The sequence below is a fragment of the Dipodomys merriami genome, unplaced genomic scaffold, assembly GCF_024711535.1.
Source record: "Dipodomys merriami isolate MVZ:Mamm:240054 unplaced genomic scaffold, mDipMer1.0.p SCAF_8, whole genome shotgun sequence".
Taxonomy (NCBI): Eukaryota; Metazoa; Chordata; class Mammalia; order Rodentia; family Heteromyidae; genus Dipodomys; species Dipodomys merriami.
The window spans coordinates 61,997,783-62,015,146 of record NW_027206401.1 but is presented as its reverse complement, the minus strand read 5'-3'; the positions used below and the strand labels follow the sequence as shown (position 1 = coordinate 62,015,146).

The window sequence follows — 17,364 nt, the reverse complement described above, 5'->3', positions numbered from 1 at the left end:
CTTAATCAGTATTACTATAATATACTTTATATATTATAAATTATATTATTATTGCTTAGTATTAGTTTAATTTTTTTATACTTGGAGGTCTGAATTAACTACTGAATTACCACCTTTTCTTTTCTTTTTTTCTTTTTTTTTTTTTTTTTTGGGTCCGGTCATGGGGCCTGAACTCTGGGCCTGGGCGCTGTCCCTCAGCTCTTCAGCTCAAGGCTAGCACTCTACCACTTGAGCCACAGCGCCACTTCCGGCTTTTTTCTTTTTGCTTATGCGGTGCTGAAGAATCGAACCCAGGGCCTCATGCATGCAAGGCAAGCGCTCTACCACTGAGCCACCTTCCCAGCCCCAGTTACCACCTTTTCAAAGAGATAATTAAGCCAGGCATTGTGGCTCATACCTATAATACTAGCTACTCAGAATGCTGAGATGATTGTGGTTCAAAGCCAGCCTGTGAAGGAAAGTCTGTGAGACTCTGATCTCCAGTTAACCACCCAAAAAGGTCAGAAGGGGGTATGGTAGAGCCACCAGTACCTATGCCCTGAGTTTGAGTCCCAGTACTGGCACACATGTACGTAGAAAGGTGTAACTAGATAAGCTCTATGATTTGGAAACAGTTTCCAGGTGAGGAGAGCAGATGAAGTCTTTCACTCCTAGTGTTTTTTTGTTTTTCACCTTCATGCATGAAATCCAAACACAGAAAAATGTACGAGGTGAAGTGCCCCAGCCAGTAGCATTAGTGTAGTGTTAGGTTTTACTATGAAAAGTCTGCGGGGTCATTAAATGGTAAAGTGCCATTTTTCCAGCATTGATGGCCTGGTGAAGGTGGGCACGCTGAAAAAACGGCTGGACAAGTTTAATGAAGTGGTCAGTGCACTGAAAGATGGGAAGCCGGAGGTGATCCGACAGATCAAAGATCTAGAAGTTTCCATCGATGCTTTGATGGCCAAAATTAAGGTAATTTTAACCCGATGACTCTGACTTTTTACTTAGCCTAGTATCTTTTGTGATTGTTATTGAAATGGTATAGAAAAATGTCCTCCTTTTTTTAAGTTATTAAAGAGGAGTCTCATTCCAGTATTTTCTCTTAATTTCATAGCAGAAAGATAAAAAAGTTATTTTTTGATTTTGGTGGTTGTTACGAAAAATATTTTCGTGTGTGTGTGTGTGTGTGTGTGTGTGCGCGCGCGTGCGTGCGTGTGTGTGTGTGTGTGTGTGTGTGTGTGTGTGTATGTGAGTGCTGGAGCTTGAACTCAAGGCTTCAAGCTCTCACTTAGCTTTTTCTGCCCAAGGTGGTATTCTATCACTTAAGTCTTACCTGCACTTCTGTTTTTTGGTGGCTAATTGAAGGTAAGAGTTGAATTTATCTGCCAGAGCTGGCTTCAAACTGTGATCTTTTGATCTTAGCCTCCTGAGTAGCCAGTTTTACAGGACTGAGCCACTAGCACTTGGCCTCATTTCTTACAACTAAAATGCTGTATTTGGTTGGTAAGTTTTTACATAATCATGACTCAGCAGAATAATTGTTTTGTTTGATGCTTTTCTACTTTCAGAAGCCAACTTTTATTTTACTCGTTTTTCTTTTTGCTGAGTAGGCTACTCAAGTATTCTCCCACCAAGCTCTAGACACAGCCCCCCAGAAACAAACTATTGAATAATAAAAGTAACACAACATTAGTAAAAATTCATAGAACCCCCAATCACCTTATACCCACACCTTAACATATTCAACAAGTTTGTTGCATATTTTCCTAGCTTCCTGAACATGTGCACCTTTTTACATAGTGCTTCATTTTACTTTGTAGTTCATTTTACATCGCTACCATTATGTTACCTGCTTTGTTCATGCTAATTCCTCATCTTCACAGACACTGTAACATGATTTACTTAGCCAGTATAAAAACAGTAATTAATTTACACCTCAATTTTGTAGAAAAAATTTGGTTCACTTTCTTGATTTTTATTTGATTATCAGTGGGATTATAATTTTTTAATTTATTTTTTACTATTTTTTACTGTAGGGATTATAATTTTTTACATGCTAGTTTGCTAAACAAATTTCCTCTTTTTCTTCCTATCATTGCCTCAATTATATTTTTGGATTTCACAGTTTTTCTCAACTCGTTTTCTCTTAGACTAGTGTCAATTCTGTAGCCATAATAAGTTGGTCATATCTTTTGTAGATAGTTTATGTAGACAGTAGCAAATCTTAAGATATAGAAAGGGAATAAATAAGAGAAGATAAAAATGCTGCAGACAGATTTAGCTGATTTAAAAAAATCTCTCAAGTGCCATTCTTAATTATTAGGTATTATTATCAATTAAAATTAACCCCATCAGCCAGGTGCTGGTGGCTCATGCCTAAAATCCTAGGTACTCAGGAAACCACAATCTGAGGATCATGGTTTGATGCCAGGTTGGCAGGAAAGTCCATGAGACTCTTATCTTCAAGTAACCAGCAAAAGGTTGGAATTGGAGCTGTGGCTTAAGTGGTAGAGGGCTAGCCTTGAGCAAAAAGACATATGATGTAATTTTTGTGTGTGTGTGTGCTGGTCCTGGGGCTTGAACTTGGGGCCTGGGCACTATTTTCTGAGCTTCTTTGGCTCAAGGATAGCACTCTACCACTTGAGCCATAGTTCTACTCCTGGCTTTTTTTGGTGTTTAACTGGAGATAAGAGTCTCATGGACTTTCCTTCCTGGGCTGGCTTGAACTGGGATCCTCAGATCTCAGCCTCCTGAGCTAGGATTACAGGTATGATGGCCATGAAGTAATTGCATAACTACTTCTTAGGAACAATTTGAATTGCTATCAAAGGGAATAAACTTTAGCTAATTGAGCTAATCATTCCTTAAAAAGTAATTTGTTTCTGGTGGTACTGGGGCATGGGGTACTGATTGTTTTGGGGATACCAGGGTTGATCTATGCTTCTAGCTCTTTTTTTTTAAATTTTTATTTTGGAGATGGAGTCTCATGGACTTTTCTGCCCTGGCTGGCTTTGAACTAAGTCACTAAGTGACTTCTATTTGAACAACTGAGCAGTTAGTTGTTACCGGGTCATTTCTGAGGTGATCTTTCTGTTGGTTCTACAAAGAAGCTACCTGGAAAGTGGCACAGATCATCCTCTGTCTCAGCTTCCTGAGGAGCTGGGAGTGTAGGCATGAGCCAGGACTCTCCTGGAAAAAAATAGTTTTTAACTGCAACTTTGTTAAATTACCCACAGTATGACTACAGATTTTGGTGTCTTCCTTTTTTTTTTTTTTTTTTTTTTTTTGCCAGTCATGGTGCCTGAACTCTAGGCCTGGGCACTGTCCCTCAGCAATTCAGCTCAAGGCTAGCGCTCTACCACTTGAGCCATAGCACCACTTCTAGCTTTTTCTGCTTATGTGGTGCTGAGGAATCGAACCCAGGGCCTCATGCATGCAAGGCAAGCACTCTACCACTGAGCCACCTTCCCAGCCCAGTGTCTTCCTTGATAGAAAGTAAGAGTCAACTATTTCTGTTCAGAACATCTTAATAAAAATGTACAAATATTATTTAATATACAAACAGTGAAGATAATTGGCTGTTGCATGCCAGTTTTTTTTTTTTTTTACCAGTTTCTGCTGTTTATGTGCATATTGGAATCATTTTTAAGAACCATGGCAAAAACCACATGAAATGAAACTTTGAATTGTAACTGCATTTCAGTGTACCCGTCAGCAGGATTGAGCATGCTCACATTGTTGTGGGGAAGAAGTAGCTTTTCAAGTATGTGTTTCTGACTTTGTTTGTACAGTCCACCATGATGACAAGGGAGCAAATACAGAAAGAGTACGACGCGCTGGTGAGATGCTCTGAGAATCTCCTCAGCGCACTGCAGAAAAAGAAGCAGCAAGAGGAGGAAGCAGAGAGGCTGAGGCGGATCCAGGAGGAGATGGAGAAGGAGAGGAAGAGGCGTGAGGAGGACGAGCATCGGCGGAGGAAGGAGGAGGAGGAAAGGCGGATGTAAGGCGCTTCTCATTTGCACTCTGACACTACACTGCAGCGCAGGCTTGCTAATCACTATGCTTAAGACTGTCTTGATCTGAAAGAGCCCAGAGAGGCCGGCCATCCAGTCCAGGTCTTTCCTTTAGACCTCAAGGAGCAAATGAATTCTCTAGTCATGTTAATGTAGCGGCAGAAGGGACCCAGAGCTCAGACCCAACTTCAAGCTCCAGGCCTCCGTGCGGCTTCATTAGTCTCTCAGCTTCAGGAGAAGGCAAGCAGGGCAACAACAACAACAAAAAATCAGAGTAGAGAAGGGACATTCCGTACAGGTGATGCTAGGACACAGATGACCCTCCTTCCTGTGTGCACTCCACCCGATGTACCCCAAATGTCACTTCATACCCTTATCCTGGTGCCCTCAAACTGAGGGCACAAGGATGCACGAGACAGAAGATGCAGAAACAACCCATGCACAGGAATAGTCACCATTAAGATAGAATTTCAGGCTTCACTGGGAGACATCACCTCCCAAATCCAGGCAGAATTCCTGCCTATTTGTCTGATAAAGGCACAGATGTCTGGAAGGGAAATGGAAAAATACCAGAGCACGGCTATAACAGAAGGGAGGAGGTTGAGGGAGGACAGGGCGCAGGCCTGCAGGCGGTTAGTAAATCCTCAGCTCTGTCCTCAGCGCAGGGAGAAGCAGGCAGCTGAGGGTTGAGAACAGCTTTCTGGAACTGCCCCTTATTTCCTGACCCCGGCCGACGATGTGGGAAGTCACAAGGATTTTGTGAAGCTTTTTTCTTAGGCTGTCCACTTAGATACCTACATCATAGAAGTGCATGCAGAAGCCAGAAAAATGTCCACCTGTGCGTGTTCCTCGTAGACTGCCAGGCCACCCTGGGTTCATAGCGTCGTTCTCGATGTTGCATGAATTTCCCTTGGAGCCTTGCCAGACTTTCTTGTCTAATAATGTCTCCTGTCTACGGCTTCAGCCATACAACTTTGGAAGCCTGAACTTTGATGGCATCACAGAAGCCTCCAAAAGTCTGGAAGCATAGTGACCCCTGTTTGAACAACTGAGCAGTCAGGTGTTTCTGCGTCACTTCCTAGCTGCCCTTTGGTCAGCTCCTACAAAGAAGCTAGATAGAAAGGGACATTTAGCCCCGTGGGAGGGGCCTGCCCACTGGACACCTGGTCCCTCCCTCCAGAGGATGTTGAGGTCTCTCTATGCCTCTTCCTCGCTCTGTTCTGATGTCACTGCCCTGTGTATTCCCCAGGGCACAGCTGCAGCATGTCCCCCTTCCCTTCCTGCCACAAGCCTGCCCCTGTGGCCGCCAAGAATGGCACATTACAGGTTCCTTCTGCTTCGTCCTCTTTCAGATATCCTGTGGACCAAGTGAAGCTAGGAACTCTTGGGTTCTAGAAAGATGCATCTACAAAGATGCCCATGGAGTTCAGGAGCTCTGCAGTTTAGAACACCAGGGGATTGAGCACACGGCCCTCGATGTGCCTTCCAGTCTCTGGAATTTTTGTTCAGTGATTTTCTAGTGTGGGCATCAAAACAGCTGTGTGGATGGGCTTCCGTCATCATAGTCTCAGTGTGTTCAAATCACTTCAATTCTCTAACCACATAATTGAGATTTGAGCTCCAGATTTGATGAGGCACCTAAAAATGTCTAAAGATGATTATAGTGAGGTGGAAATCCACAACCTTATTTAAATGCTGCCAAATTGATTTCTCTGATGGCCTCTCTCTGCCTAACATTCATGAGGTGGCTCTAGGTTAATTCTTCCCTGATTCTTAGAAGATTCTAGTGCCTCTGAGGGCATGGCAAAGTGTCTACCAGGTCATAGCGACAGGCAGCAGCCAGAAGCAGCAGACCTGACTCCTTCCTTTTTTAGATGTCCATGTCCAATATGGAAGTTTGAAAAACATTTTTATTATTTGGTATTTCTATGCTTAACTCATTCAAGCAATGGCTGTTCCAACTTTTCTATTTCCTTTTCCTGCATAACATATGCAGTATGATTTTCTATTCCTTACTTCAGAGCATGTATAAAATGGATCACCTGCTGTGTCAGCTGCCCTCACCCCTGTGTAGTAGAGACGTCTTCCACTGTGGGGTCTGGGAGGAGATGGGCTGCCCGCCCCCATCAGCAGACCCCTCTGCATTGACACTTTATCTGCTAAGTGCTTCTGGCTAAGATTCATATAAGTATAAAACAAGCCCTGTATTATTATTTTAGTCAACTCATTTTAGAATGAATGTAAAAAAATGGAGAATGAGGAATTGAAAATTGACAATGAGATAGCTAGATCATATGGTAGATCTGTTTTTAAGTGTGTGTGTGTGTGTGTGTGTGTGTATGTTTGTGTGTGTGCTTAGGGGCTTGAGCTCAAGGCTTCCAGTTCTCATTTGGCTTTTTTGCTTAAGCTCATCATTCTGCTATGTGCAATACCTCCATTTCTGGCTTTTTCCCGCTTAATTGGAGATAAAAGTCTCACAGGCTTTCCCTGCCTGGGCTGGGAAATCCTCAGATCTCAGACTCCTGAGTAGCTAGCCCTACAGGTGTGAGTCACTAGTGCTCAGCTTTAGCCTTTTATTGTTATTTATATTCCCTTGAAGTAGTTGTACAATCACATTGCAATTCAACCCATCAGTTTATGAGCACAATTCATCTTGATCAGTTCCATCATTCTCCGCCATCTCTCTCAACCTCACCCATCCCCTCATGGTACCTGGCTCCATTTTCATTTTGTACACTGAATAGTATGACTCCATTTGCCCACCCTTCCTTTTTCCATCTATCTGCCCTCTTAACTTCTTTTTAGAGTGGTGGCCGTGTATATTTCTAAAGCTGGTATGACTTCTTTCTACTTCCTCAAAGTTTTAAAACAGGTAACATTTTGGAAGGTAGAGTGAACAGAGGAATGTGGTTGTTTATTTGTGGCAAGACTAAAGGGAAGTACTTGTAGCTAGGACTTTATAACCAAGTGAATCTGGAAGCATAAATCTTATGGAATAAAATTATACTTTATTGAAGAATTGCTGACAGTGGAGTTAGATTTTATTTTATTCAGAACAAATTGATTATATATGTGGCCTTCAGGTTAATCTGAGTTCCCATTCTGTCACCTTTGTTTATGGTTAATTTACCTTCTTAAGGAGTCTGTATTTTCTAAGAACATTTTGAAGAGTTTTCTATTTTTCCATTAGGAAACTTGAGATGGAAGCAAAGAGAAAACAAGAAGAAGAGGAGAGGAAGAGAAGGGAAGATGATGAAAAGCGCATTCAGGTATCTACTTATGGGACTAAAAGAAGTGAAAATGAGATCATCAACTGCTAAATCAGCGGGCAGCTGGCTCATCTGGTGTGCCTCAGGGTTCGGGATGGTACTGTGGAGCTAGGGAGGTGGGTTCCAAACCAGGAACTGTCACCAACAGAAAAGGGGCATTGTGCATGGCATAATGAATCGTGTGTGGGTCAGAGTTTCTCTCTGTGTTATTCAGTGGGAGACATAACACTTGTATTAAATGAGCTAACATACATGAAAGCATTTAGAATGGTGCCTAGCTCAATTAATATGGCTGATGGTATGCTTAGTGGAAAGTCAGGAGAACATTCACTTAAAAGATAAATTTTATGGTTTAAAATATTTCTCAACTTTACGGATGCTGGTGTTAAAAGATTAGGATTAAAGTATTCTTTCCTAAAGTATTTTGAAATTGAGTTGGGGGCTAATAGCTCATGACTATAATTCTAGCTACTCAGAAGGCTGAGATGTAAGAATCTACTGACTGAAGTTTAAAGCCAGGTGTGTGTGTAACTAGCAGAAAGCTAGAAGTGGAGCTATGGCTCATATGGTAGAGCGCAGCCTTGAACTAAACAAGAATGTAAAGCCTTAATATCTTCAAGTCCCAGTAGGGCACACACACAACTGTTACTTTCTAACTTCATAGATGTGGCATTAATAGGATAGGATTCAAGTATTCTTTCAATTCCCAGCTTTTACCAAGATCTCTGTCTGGGAATAACTGGTCATGTATTCAGGTGTGTCTGTCTGGGCTCTGATCTGGCCACATGACACTACCAGCTACCCTGCGGGTGTCGGCGGTAATTCGAGCCCCAGGATTCTCACGACGTTTGGGACACTCAGAACCAGAGTGACAGGGCCAGGTTTGCTCTGCCTTTCCTGCGGCTGTGGGCAAGTGAAGCACCAGGGATAACCTGGGAGGAAACAAGGACTGCCTGCTGGCTAACCCGGGCAGAGTATGCTTCCTGGCCTCGCGAAAGACCTGGTGTGGGCTCCGGGCTTTGGGTCCGCTGGAAGCGATGCCTTGGGATTGGTTAACGGGCCTTTATGCTCTTCGTGATTGGCTAACGGGTCTCTGTGCGCCTCGTGATTGGCTAACGGGCCTGTGTGCCGGGCAGGCGGAGGTGGAGCTGCAGCTGGCGCGGCAGCGGGAGGAGGAGGCGCAGCAGCAGGCGGTGCTGGAGCAGGAGCGCCGGGACCGCGAGCTGGCCCTGCGCATCGTCCAGAGCGAGGCGGAGCTCATCACCGACGAGGCCCAGGGCGACCTGGCCCTCCGCAGGTACGGGCCGGGGGGGGCTGTGCCCTCTCCCCTCTGCCGTGCTTTCCATGTGAGGGAGCAGCGGGAAAACCACAGGAGGAACTCTGGGGTCCTCCCGGGTCTCGAGGCATGGTCACCCCCGAGTCACTCGTTCCACTTGTATCCGAGGACGGAAGCAGTAGGCCCTCCCATCCACATATTAGACTGGTGAAAAAGAAAACGGAAACTAATTCGAGCTATGCAGCAGACCGAGATCTGAAGATCACAGTTCAAAGCCAGCCCAGGAAGAAAAGTCCATTAGCCAGCAAAATATGAGGCTGGAGGCATGGCTCAAGTGGTAGAGCACCAGTCATGAACAAAGTAGCTGAGCAAGAGTAAAGGCACCGAATTCAGGCCCAGAACCAGCAAATGAACAAATGAATGAATAAATTAACAAAAAATAAGAAAATGACTCAGATCTTACTCTAAAACTGCCTGAGTATTGTAACAATTATTTTCTGACTACTTTGTCTCCTCAGATTATAACTACTTGTCAACTACTGTGATTCCTCAGTTTTCTAAAGATTGACACAAGATCTAGTATCATTATTATGTAGTTTAATATAGTTGAGGATGGGATTTTTTTTCTTTTTTTCCTTTTGGTTGGTTCTGGGGTTTGAACTCAGGGTCTTGCATTTGCACAGCTTGCTTGCTCACAGCTGGCACTCTACCACAAGAGCCGCACCTACAGTCTGGCATTTTCCTGATTAATTGGGGGTGGAATCTCTTGGACCTTTTTGCTCAGGCTGACTTCAAACTATCATCCTTTGTGTCTCAGCCTTCTGAGTAGCTAGGATTATAGGTGTGAGCCACTGGCAGCAGGCTATTTTTAAATATTGTAGTAGATATGAGAAAGGTTATGGGAGATCTTAATAGTTACAGGATACTACAAGTCAGTTTTATTTATTACCTAAAAATTCAGAATATAAAACAATAGTTATTTTGATTACTTATAAAAGCAAAGCAAACTAGGTATAATAAAAAGCACATAAACATAACTTCAGAACAATTTAGGACAAAATACAGTCACTAGATGGAGCTATTTCCTCATGACAAAAGACTGGGTTTCAATTGATTGCAATTCAGATGGTTGAATTTTATTGGGCTGAACGCAAAAATGAGGAGGGAAAGTTTGTTAAGTTGCCTGCACACACTTTTCTTGTAAGTGATTATTGAAGATGCCCCGAGTCTGAATTATAAATGTTGTAAATATACTGGCTAAGCTATACCACAAAAGTTGTTACAGTAATTATTTGTTGGGTTTATGCCCAGCTCTTGGGCCATTTAATAACAATTCAGTTTAATTAAGCTGTTTTGGTCTGACTGTGGCCATTGTAAATGCATATGGCCTGGCTGCTCTTGTTCCTCCCAGTATGTGTTGGGGTGGCTGGGAGCTTTTGCAGCCTCAGTGGTAGCCAAGTTAAGCTTTTAGTAGTGGGGCTCTTGTAGCTCCTCTTCCTGATTTCTTTGAGATGTATTTTAGGTGACAGCACAGGATTTGTCATGGCTCAAGTTCATTTCTTGGGGGCTTGTTACTGGAATAATGGTTAGCACTCACTTCCAAGCTTGATGCTAAACATTTGAGATAGAGAACTGTGTCCTGTGCCAATCGGTATACCGACAGGCCCTCTGTGCACAGTCACTGGCTTGCACGCATCTCCTTCCTGCTGTCAGGGATGTGCACCAGGGGCGGGAATTCACGGCCTCTCATGTAGGGGTTGGGAGACTTGGGATTAAGTGAAGCAGAAGGAACTACACAATGGGAGCGCTTATAAGTAATGAGGTGGCCAGGCCATCCCCAATCAAAGGGCAGAAGAGTGGGTGCTAGTGCTCCTGTCGATAGTCCTGGCGACGGTCGGTCCCCTTCTCTGACCCCCAGGTCCTCTCAGCCCCTCCTCTTCTTGGAGTTATTTTAGATGCTGTACTGCAGGCTTTATGGCTTCATTATAGATGACGGATGGTCTATACAGATACCCCATGTTGGAGGTTTTCTTTTTCTTATTCAGTGGACTGCAAATAAATGTTTTTATTTTTCCCTTGTTAGTGTTGAACTTTTTCTATAACCCACTTATGAGTGAGATTCTCTAAGCCTGTTGTGAAAATATAACAAAAAAGTGTTGTTTTGGGGATCTGTGCTGTGTTTTAAAAATTACATATAAATGGATTCTGCTGCAATAAACAATTTTATTTTTCCAGCTTGACTTCCTGCCAAGTAACTCCTAAGTAAGAACTGTTTCCACATATATGTGTTTTAGAATATCTCAATCAGTTACATGTGCAATGCTCGATGCAGTGATTTCAACTGCCTGAAATTATAAAGTAATACATTTTATCAAGGACAAATGTCACAATGTAAGAATTACCCAGTCTATATGTGTTTGCACACTTCTTTATTCTTTCATAATCCTCTGAATGAAGATTTCCAAATACATTACAATTCTGAGTAATCTCACCTAGATTAAAAATAACCGAGTTTTCAAAATCAATGAATGAATAATTGGAACCCAAATTTATTATTGGAACCACAGATTTTTACAGTTTGCAGTTAGTGATGATATTAACTGAAGTATATTCTTTTCACAGAAATGATGGAACAAGACCCAAAATGACTCCGTATGTTATTTCCCTTATTCTTTTAAAAATAATTTATGTGCACTTTTTGAAGAGAAGTGGTTTCCTCCTTGCAGTAAATTTTAAGTTATTTTCTTTTGTTAGAAGAGAATGAGATAAGCCATTTTTTTCCATGCAGAGGGAAACTGTTTTAGGCTGTTGTTTAAGTTCTCAGTAATTTATGCTCTGGTCCTTTTTCTGTGTTGTCTTTGCTAAAACTTCAATATCAGTTGGTTGTATGTGCTTTAACTCTCCTTTACCTTAGTCGGAATAGCAGATGTGGAGGGGTAAATAGGAAAACATGAATTATTTAGTTTTCAGTATCTAGGTTGGTGGTTTCTACCAATATCTAAAAGAGGTCACGATCTGAAGTTGTATGTATAATGTATATTTTTGCAATTTAAGTCCCTTCACAGAGAAACAACCCTAGCAAAGCTTGAAAAGGAAAACATTATACAATATATTCTACAAAGTATGTACATATAGTTATTTATATCTAATCTGAATCTTACCAGCTTCAAGAACTCCAACCCTTATAGTGATAGTCCTCAACTCTGTATCAGATTTTACTATCAATAACAAATACCTTATAAATGATGTAAGCTATGTAGATAACTCTCTACAAATAATACATGTAAAGGAAAAATAAAAGAACATTTACTAATGATAAAATAACACTTGTGTTAGTTGCAGCAGAAGACAGAAGTCAGGCACTTGTGTCCTGCTCATGCACAGAATCCCCTCCAGCCCCAGGTGCATGCTGATGCAGGAAGTTGTCTGAGGAACTCAGATGTCATGAAATTTGGATAAATCCTTTCCAAATCCTTAGTCCTCATGAAGGACTAAATCCAACCTCCTGGTGATTGCCTTATATCCACATCCCTAGAAGAACTACTTGTTACAACTATAGTCCCCGTGCCTGTGGCTTACCACTATAATCCTAGCTACTCAGGAGGCTGAGATCTGAGGATCGTGATTCAAAGCTAGAGCATGAAGGAAGTCCTATTTGATAGTTAATTGGAGGAGTGGTGAAAAAGCTAAGGCCTGGAACTGCCCTGAGTTCAAGCCTCAGTACTGGCGCGCGCGCACACACACACACGCACACACACACACACATACACACACACACACACACACTTATTTATTGCAACTGTCAGAACAGTATTGACGTACAAATCTTGGGTTATATGTGAAGATGTATCTGCACGTGTGTGTTTCACCGTCGCATGTCTGTGGACATGGAAGCTACAGTTCTTCAGGTGGATGGCGTTTGGTATGCCTGCTGTCACCCCACTAATGCCAGCAGAGCACACTTACATCAGGGCATCACCCCACTTCTACCCCAGCCATAGAAACTGCCTCTGAAGGGCCATTCTTGCCATCCCGCTATTACAACAGCGACTGCTATGTGGACAATTTATGCTTGGATTAAAAAAATCCTTGCAATCCATGTCTCAGGGAAGTGCATGCGCTGAGATATAGTTTAGTGAGTCAGCAGAGTAGGAAGTAGGAGGTAGTCTAAAGGAAGGGGGAGGCTGAGAGGAAGAGGGCAGGAACTAATGCTGCAAGGACATGGAAATGCAGGGAAATGCAGGATGTCTTGGGAATCAGAAATGGAGAGAGCAATTAGAGACAAATGGGCAGAAGTAGTATAGCAGACTCACAGGCTACAAGGAACAGAGCTTGACAAAACAAAATGCCAAAAGGTGTGGGCAGGCTGCGGTCCGTCCCTGTGCCAGTAGCACTGTCAGCATTTGGTTTTACCTGATTTCCCTTCTAAGATTCTTCTGGACGTGTAGGCATACACTTGCACAGTCCTCTACAAAGCCTCTGGGCCCTGGCTTGTCAGGGTGCGGCCCGGATGCAGTGTTTCTGTGATCATTAGGACAGCGGCTGGGCGGTTTCACCCACCTGCCCACCCAGGGACAGGTGGACGGGCCCTGTGTCTGCCCACTTTGGGCCCACAGTTGCTCCTGGGCTGCTTAACTCACAGCCAAAGGCTGAGCTGGACTGGGCCGCACCCTCAGGACTCAAATTCATCAAATCAGGAGAGACGCATGTAGATGCTGGCCTCATTTCTGTCTGGGGAACTTGGCCGTGCTGAGAGGAGGGGTGATGATCAGTGCATCTTCGCTCACATCGGCTCAGGTAGGAGAACCAGTCACCAGAGACTTACTGCAGCAGTGCCACACAAAGAGAAAGCTTGGTACGCTTATAAGCCTGCTAAAGCCACTTGGCTCTTGAAAGCGGCTCTGCAAACACCAGTGCAGCAGTAGGCTGTCAAAGAGACTGTCCGAACACACCGAAACCTTGAGGTGGATGGTGATGGAATTAAAAATTCTTAACGCAATCACACTGAGTTCTAAAGTGAGAAAATTCGGAGAAACCACTGGCTTAAAGAGAGATTGATTGGTGGTATATTGCTCAAAAGATACAGTTTCCAAAAAAAAATTAGATTGCATTTCTTTATGTTTTGTTGCTTGTCCTTCCTAAGTCAGTTTGTAAAGATTGCTTTCCTGGCTACGCCTGCTCAGATAGACTCCCGCCAGCGTCTCACTGGGGCCAGTGTTCATTGCCAGAGCAGATCCAGTGTCCTGGCTCTTGGCTGGCATCCAGGAAACTGCTCTACAGCAAGTATAACTGATTTGTGAGGTTTGACGTTTACTAGGGTTGGTGGAATAGAATGAATGAGAAACTACTTAACTATGAAGGAAAAGAGCAAATAGCACAAAAAGGAAATAATGAACTTAATGAAGTGTTAATGAGCACACGGAAATTTCCGGCCCATTTCACAGCATTAAGCAAATGCTAAGAAAGGTCACACTCTCCTGGGTGAGGAAAGAAAAATAGGCTCTTCTTCTGTTTATCCTTGGAAGGGCAGAGTACGCCAGAACTTCCCTGGAGCATGTATGCGTATTGATTTCCTTTTTCTTGTTCTTTTTTGTAAAACACAAACAAACAAACAAAAAAAACAAAAAAAAAAACAACTGATTTGAAATTTTAGAGCTTTGAATGCATTTGATTTTTTTAAAAAAACTCTGACACTGTAAAGTATATCAGCTGGATTTACCACCATGATGGTTTATCTAATTAGTTTATCTAATCACTAAATGTTTCTGGTGCAGAAATCTTGTTTAGAATCGGTACCCTCGCAAACTTTCTGCATTTATTTATAACACACTGTTTATATTTGGTACATGAAAAATATGAAAAAAAATGGTGTGACTTTACCTGAAAGTTCTTACGTAAAAATAGAGAAGTGGTTCAAACCATTAATTCTAGCTACTCATAGAGGCTAAGATCTCAGAAATTGAGGTTCAAAGCCAGGCTGGGGAGAAAGTGCATGGGACTCTTAATCTCCAGTTAACCAGCTAAAAGCTGGAAGTGGAATTGTGCTCAAGTTGATAGAACACCAGCCTTAGTGAAGAAGCTCAGGGATAGTGCTCAGGCCCTGAGTTCCAGCCACAGTAGAACTACACACACACACACACACACACACACACACACACACACACACACACACACACACACACACACACACACACACACACACACACACACACACACACACACACACACACACACACACACACACACACACACACACACACGTATCTTTAACTGGATTTACCATATTTTATGGTTAGCTTGGCTGAGAAGTATATCCACACACACACACACACACACACACACACACACACACACACACGTATCTTTAACTGGATTTACCATATTTTATGGTTAGCTTGGCTGAGAAGTATATCCTAGCTTTACAAAGTAAAATAATTGTGAATGGTTAATAAACTGATAATAATTGTTAACAAATTGATAGAAGCAATCAGTGTGTGTTGGATGTGTGTAACTGTTCTATTTGTCCTTTTTCTTATAGGGAACAAATGGCCAAAGAAATGTCAGAATTTTTGAGTAGGTCAGTGCAGTGTGTTTGGTGAAATACATTTCATCACAAAAAAATCAAATCACATTTTAAAATTACTTTTGATTATTTGGACTAGAGCCTGTTATATGAATAGCCCACGTTTTCCATGTAAAATCTCTATGTAGGAAATACCACTTTGCCCTTACCCCCAGCCCAATACCAAAGAGCTGGAAAAAGTGGGGTTCGGGTTGAGGGCATGGCTCAGTTGATAAGAGTGCTAGCCAGTGAGTGAAAACAGCACCAGGTACCGAGTTCAAGTCCTGGTCTCAGACCTGGAAAACAAGAAGAAAAGAAAAAGTAGGGTTCCTGTCCTCATGGCTGTTCCCAGGGGCACAATTGTGTTCAGAGTGGGGGTGAGCCCTTGTTAGCGCTGCTTACCCCTAACAGTGTCCTTATCCTCCCCAGGGAGGGGCTGCTGCCTACTCTCCCCCATCCCACCCCCCCGGGGAGGGGCTACCCCTGGTTTGGGAACCAGGTCCCTGCCTGAAGTAAGGGGAGGAAGAGGGTGGCTTCTGAGGCACTCCACGCCACAGGCTGTAGTGGAAAACCCACCTGTCCAAAGCATGCGACTTCCTGGCAGGGTCTGGTCCATTGCTTTAGAAGTGAGTAGGAATCAAAGGCATTTTAATCTTCAACTTTCAAGTTATAAAGTTAATTAAAAATGTTCACTTAATAGATTTTTAAAAAATCAAGTCAGCTTGGCTACTATTTTAATGAATTGTTTACCTGATTGTCTTTATCACAAGTCTAATGATCAGTAAATTGCACCTTTGCTTTGCTATTTTAATTACTTGAAGGCTGAGGGGAGGCATGTGTTTAAGTGTATTTGCATTCATTTACTTCTTCAACCACAGGATATATTTTGCAGCAGGTATATTCTTGTTTGAAGTAACATGAATGAAAAGCATTAATTATTGGAACTCACAGTGTTACTTCTTAAAAGTATCAAACCATACCTCATGTATATTCTGACAATCTATGAAATTGCATATTTCTCTTGCAAAGAAGAGTAAAAAAAATCATAATAATTCTCAATTGCTCTTATAGAAAGACTCCAGGAAGAGCTCGGGCATGGGGGAAGAGAATGTTTTTCACTCATTTTGTTGAGTGGCAGTTTAGGGGTCTAGAAGAGAAAAGAATATTTGGGTAACTGTTAAATCGTCATTTACCATGAAGGGGAGAGCACTTGCTGGTGTGCAGTATGCAGCAGTATGTGGTGCCTGGTGAGTAGCATAGTATTGCAGAAGTAAAGGCTACACGCAAAGCTGCTGCTCCCATGGCAGGTGAAAAATACAGATTGTACAGAAAAGTAAAACCGATCAGAACGGTAAGACTGAATGGTCATGCCTTGCCTTTACCATGTCAAACACTTCAAAGAGGACATTGTGTAAAACATGCTGGTTTTATTCTCCAAAATAAAAACCTACATCGGCAACTAACTTCATTTTAAGCCAAACAGTGAAAAAGTATTCCCTCCTCCCCTTTTTGGAGATAAAAGTCTCATGGCCTTTTTAAAATTGGCGATAAGAGTCTCATGGACTTTTCTACCTGGGCTGGCTTTGAAATGTGGTCCTCAGATCTCAGCCTCCTGAATAGGTTGGATTACAAGTGTGACCCTCCAGTGCCCATGGTGTAATGTCCCCTGACTCAGGAAGAAAGTGACACATTGTTAAATACCATTTCCAATCAATTAGTTGCTAAGTGACTATGTCTTGAGCATTTGCTGGGATTTCTGTTATCTTTCAAAATGTAACATGGTGAGAAAATATCTGTTGCTTTTTGGGTAGTATACCTTGATAACCCCTCTAAAGAGTAAATTGTGTCCAAGTAGAAGATGAAGAAACAGAATTTACTTGTGTGATGCCCAGGAAGCATTATTTTGGCTCTTTTTTCCATGTCCTGAAGACTCCAGGATTTAAAGCCTTCCTTTGTTACACTGAGCATAAAGTGCTGCAACTGATTCTGCCTATCTTGTCATGTACAAAGCATAAATCTTTTGCTGAAAAATACTCAGTATTACAGAAAAATTGTTCAGATATTTTCTCAGATGGTTTGCATAGAAACCACATCTTAGCCTGGTGTGGAGGCACATTCTTGTATTTCCAGCAGGAAGATCATGGATTCAAGAGCATCCTGGACTCCACAGCAACAATGTATCTCAAATACAAGAAGCTAGCTACTGGTGGCTGATGCATGTATTTCTAGCTACTCAGGAGGCTGAGATCTGAGTCTCTTATC

At 42.4% G+C, this 17,364-nt stretch overlaps 1 protein-coding gene across 5 annotated transcripts in view; it reads left to right on the top strand.

The window, feature by feature from the left end:
* The window catches only part of Myo6 (myosin VI), a 140,274-nt gene that overhangs the window by 111,815 nt on the left and 11,095 nt on the right, over positions 1–17,364 (top strand). For 2 of the 5 annotated variants that reach the window (XM_070010236.1, XM_070010235.1), the window contains exons 25-31: positions 804–954; positions 3,774–3,982; positions 7,186–7,264; positions 8,401–8,561; positions 10,776–10,802; positions 11,163–11,192; positions 15,079–15,117. In XM_070010236.1, coding sequence (XP_069866337.1) covers positions 804–954; positions 3,774–3,982; positions 7,186–7,264; positions 8,401–8,561; positions 10,776–10,802; positions 11,163–11,192; positions 15,079–15,117 — 696 coding nt within the window. The remainder of the gene's footprint in view (positions 1–803; positions 955–3,773; positions 3,983–7,185; positions 7,265–8,400; positions 8,562–10,775; positions 10,803–11,162; positions 11,193–15,078; positions 15,118–17,364) is intronic. The other 3 variants (XM_070010239.1, XM_070010238.1, XM_070010237.1) reach the window with 2 other exon arrangements.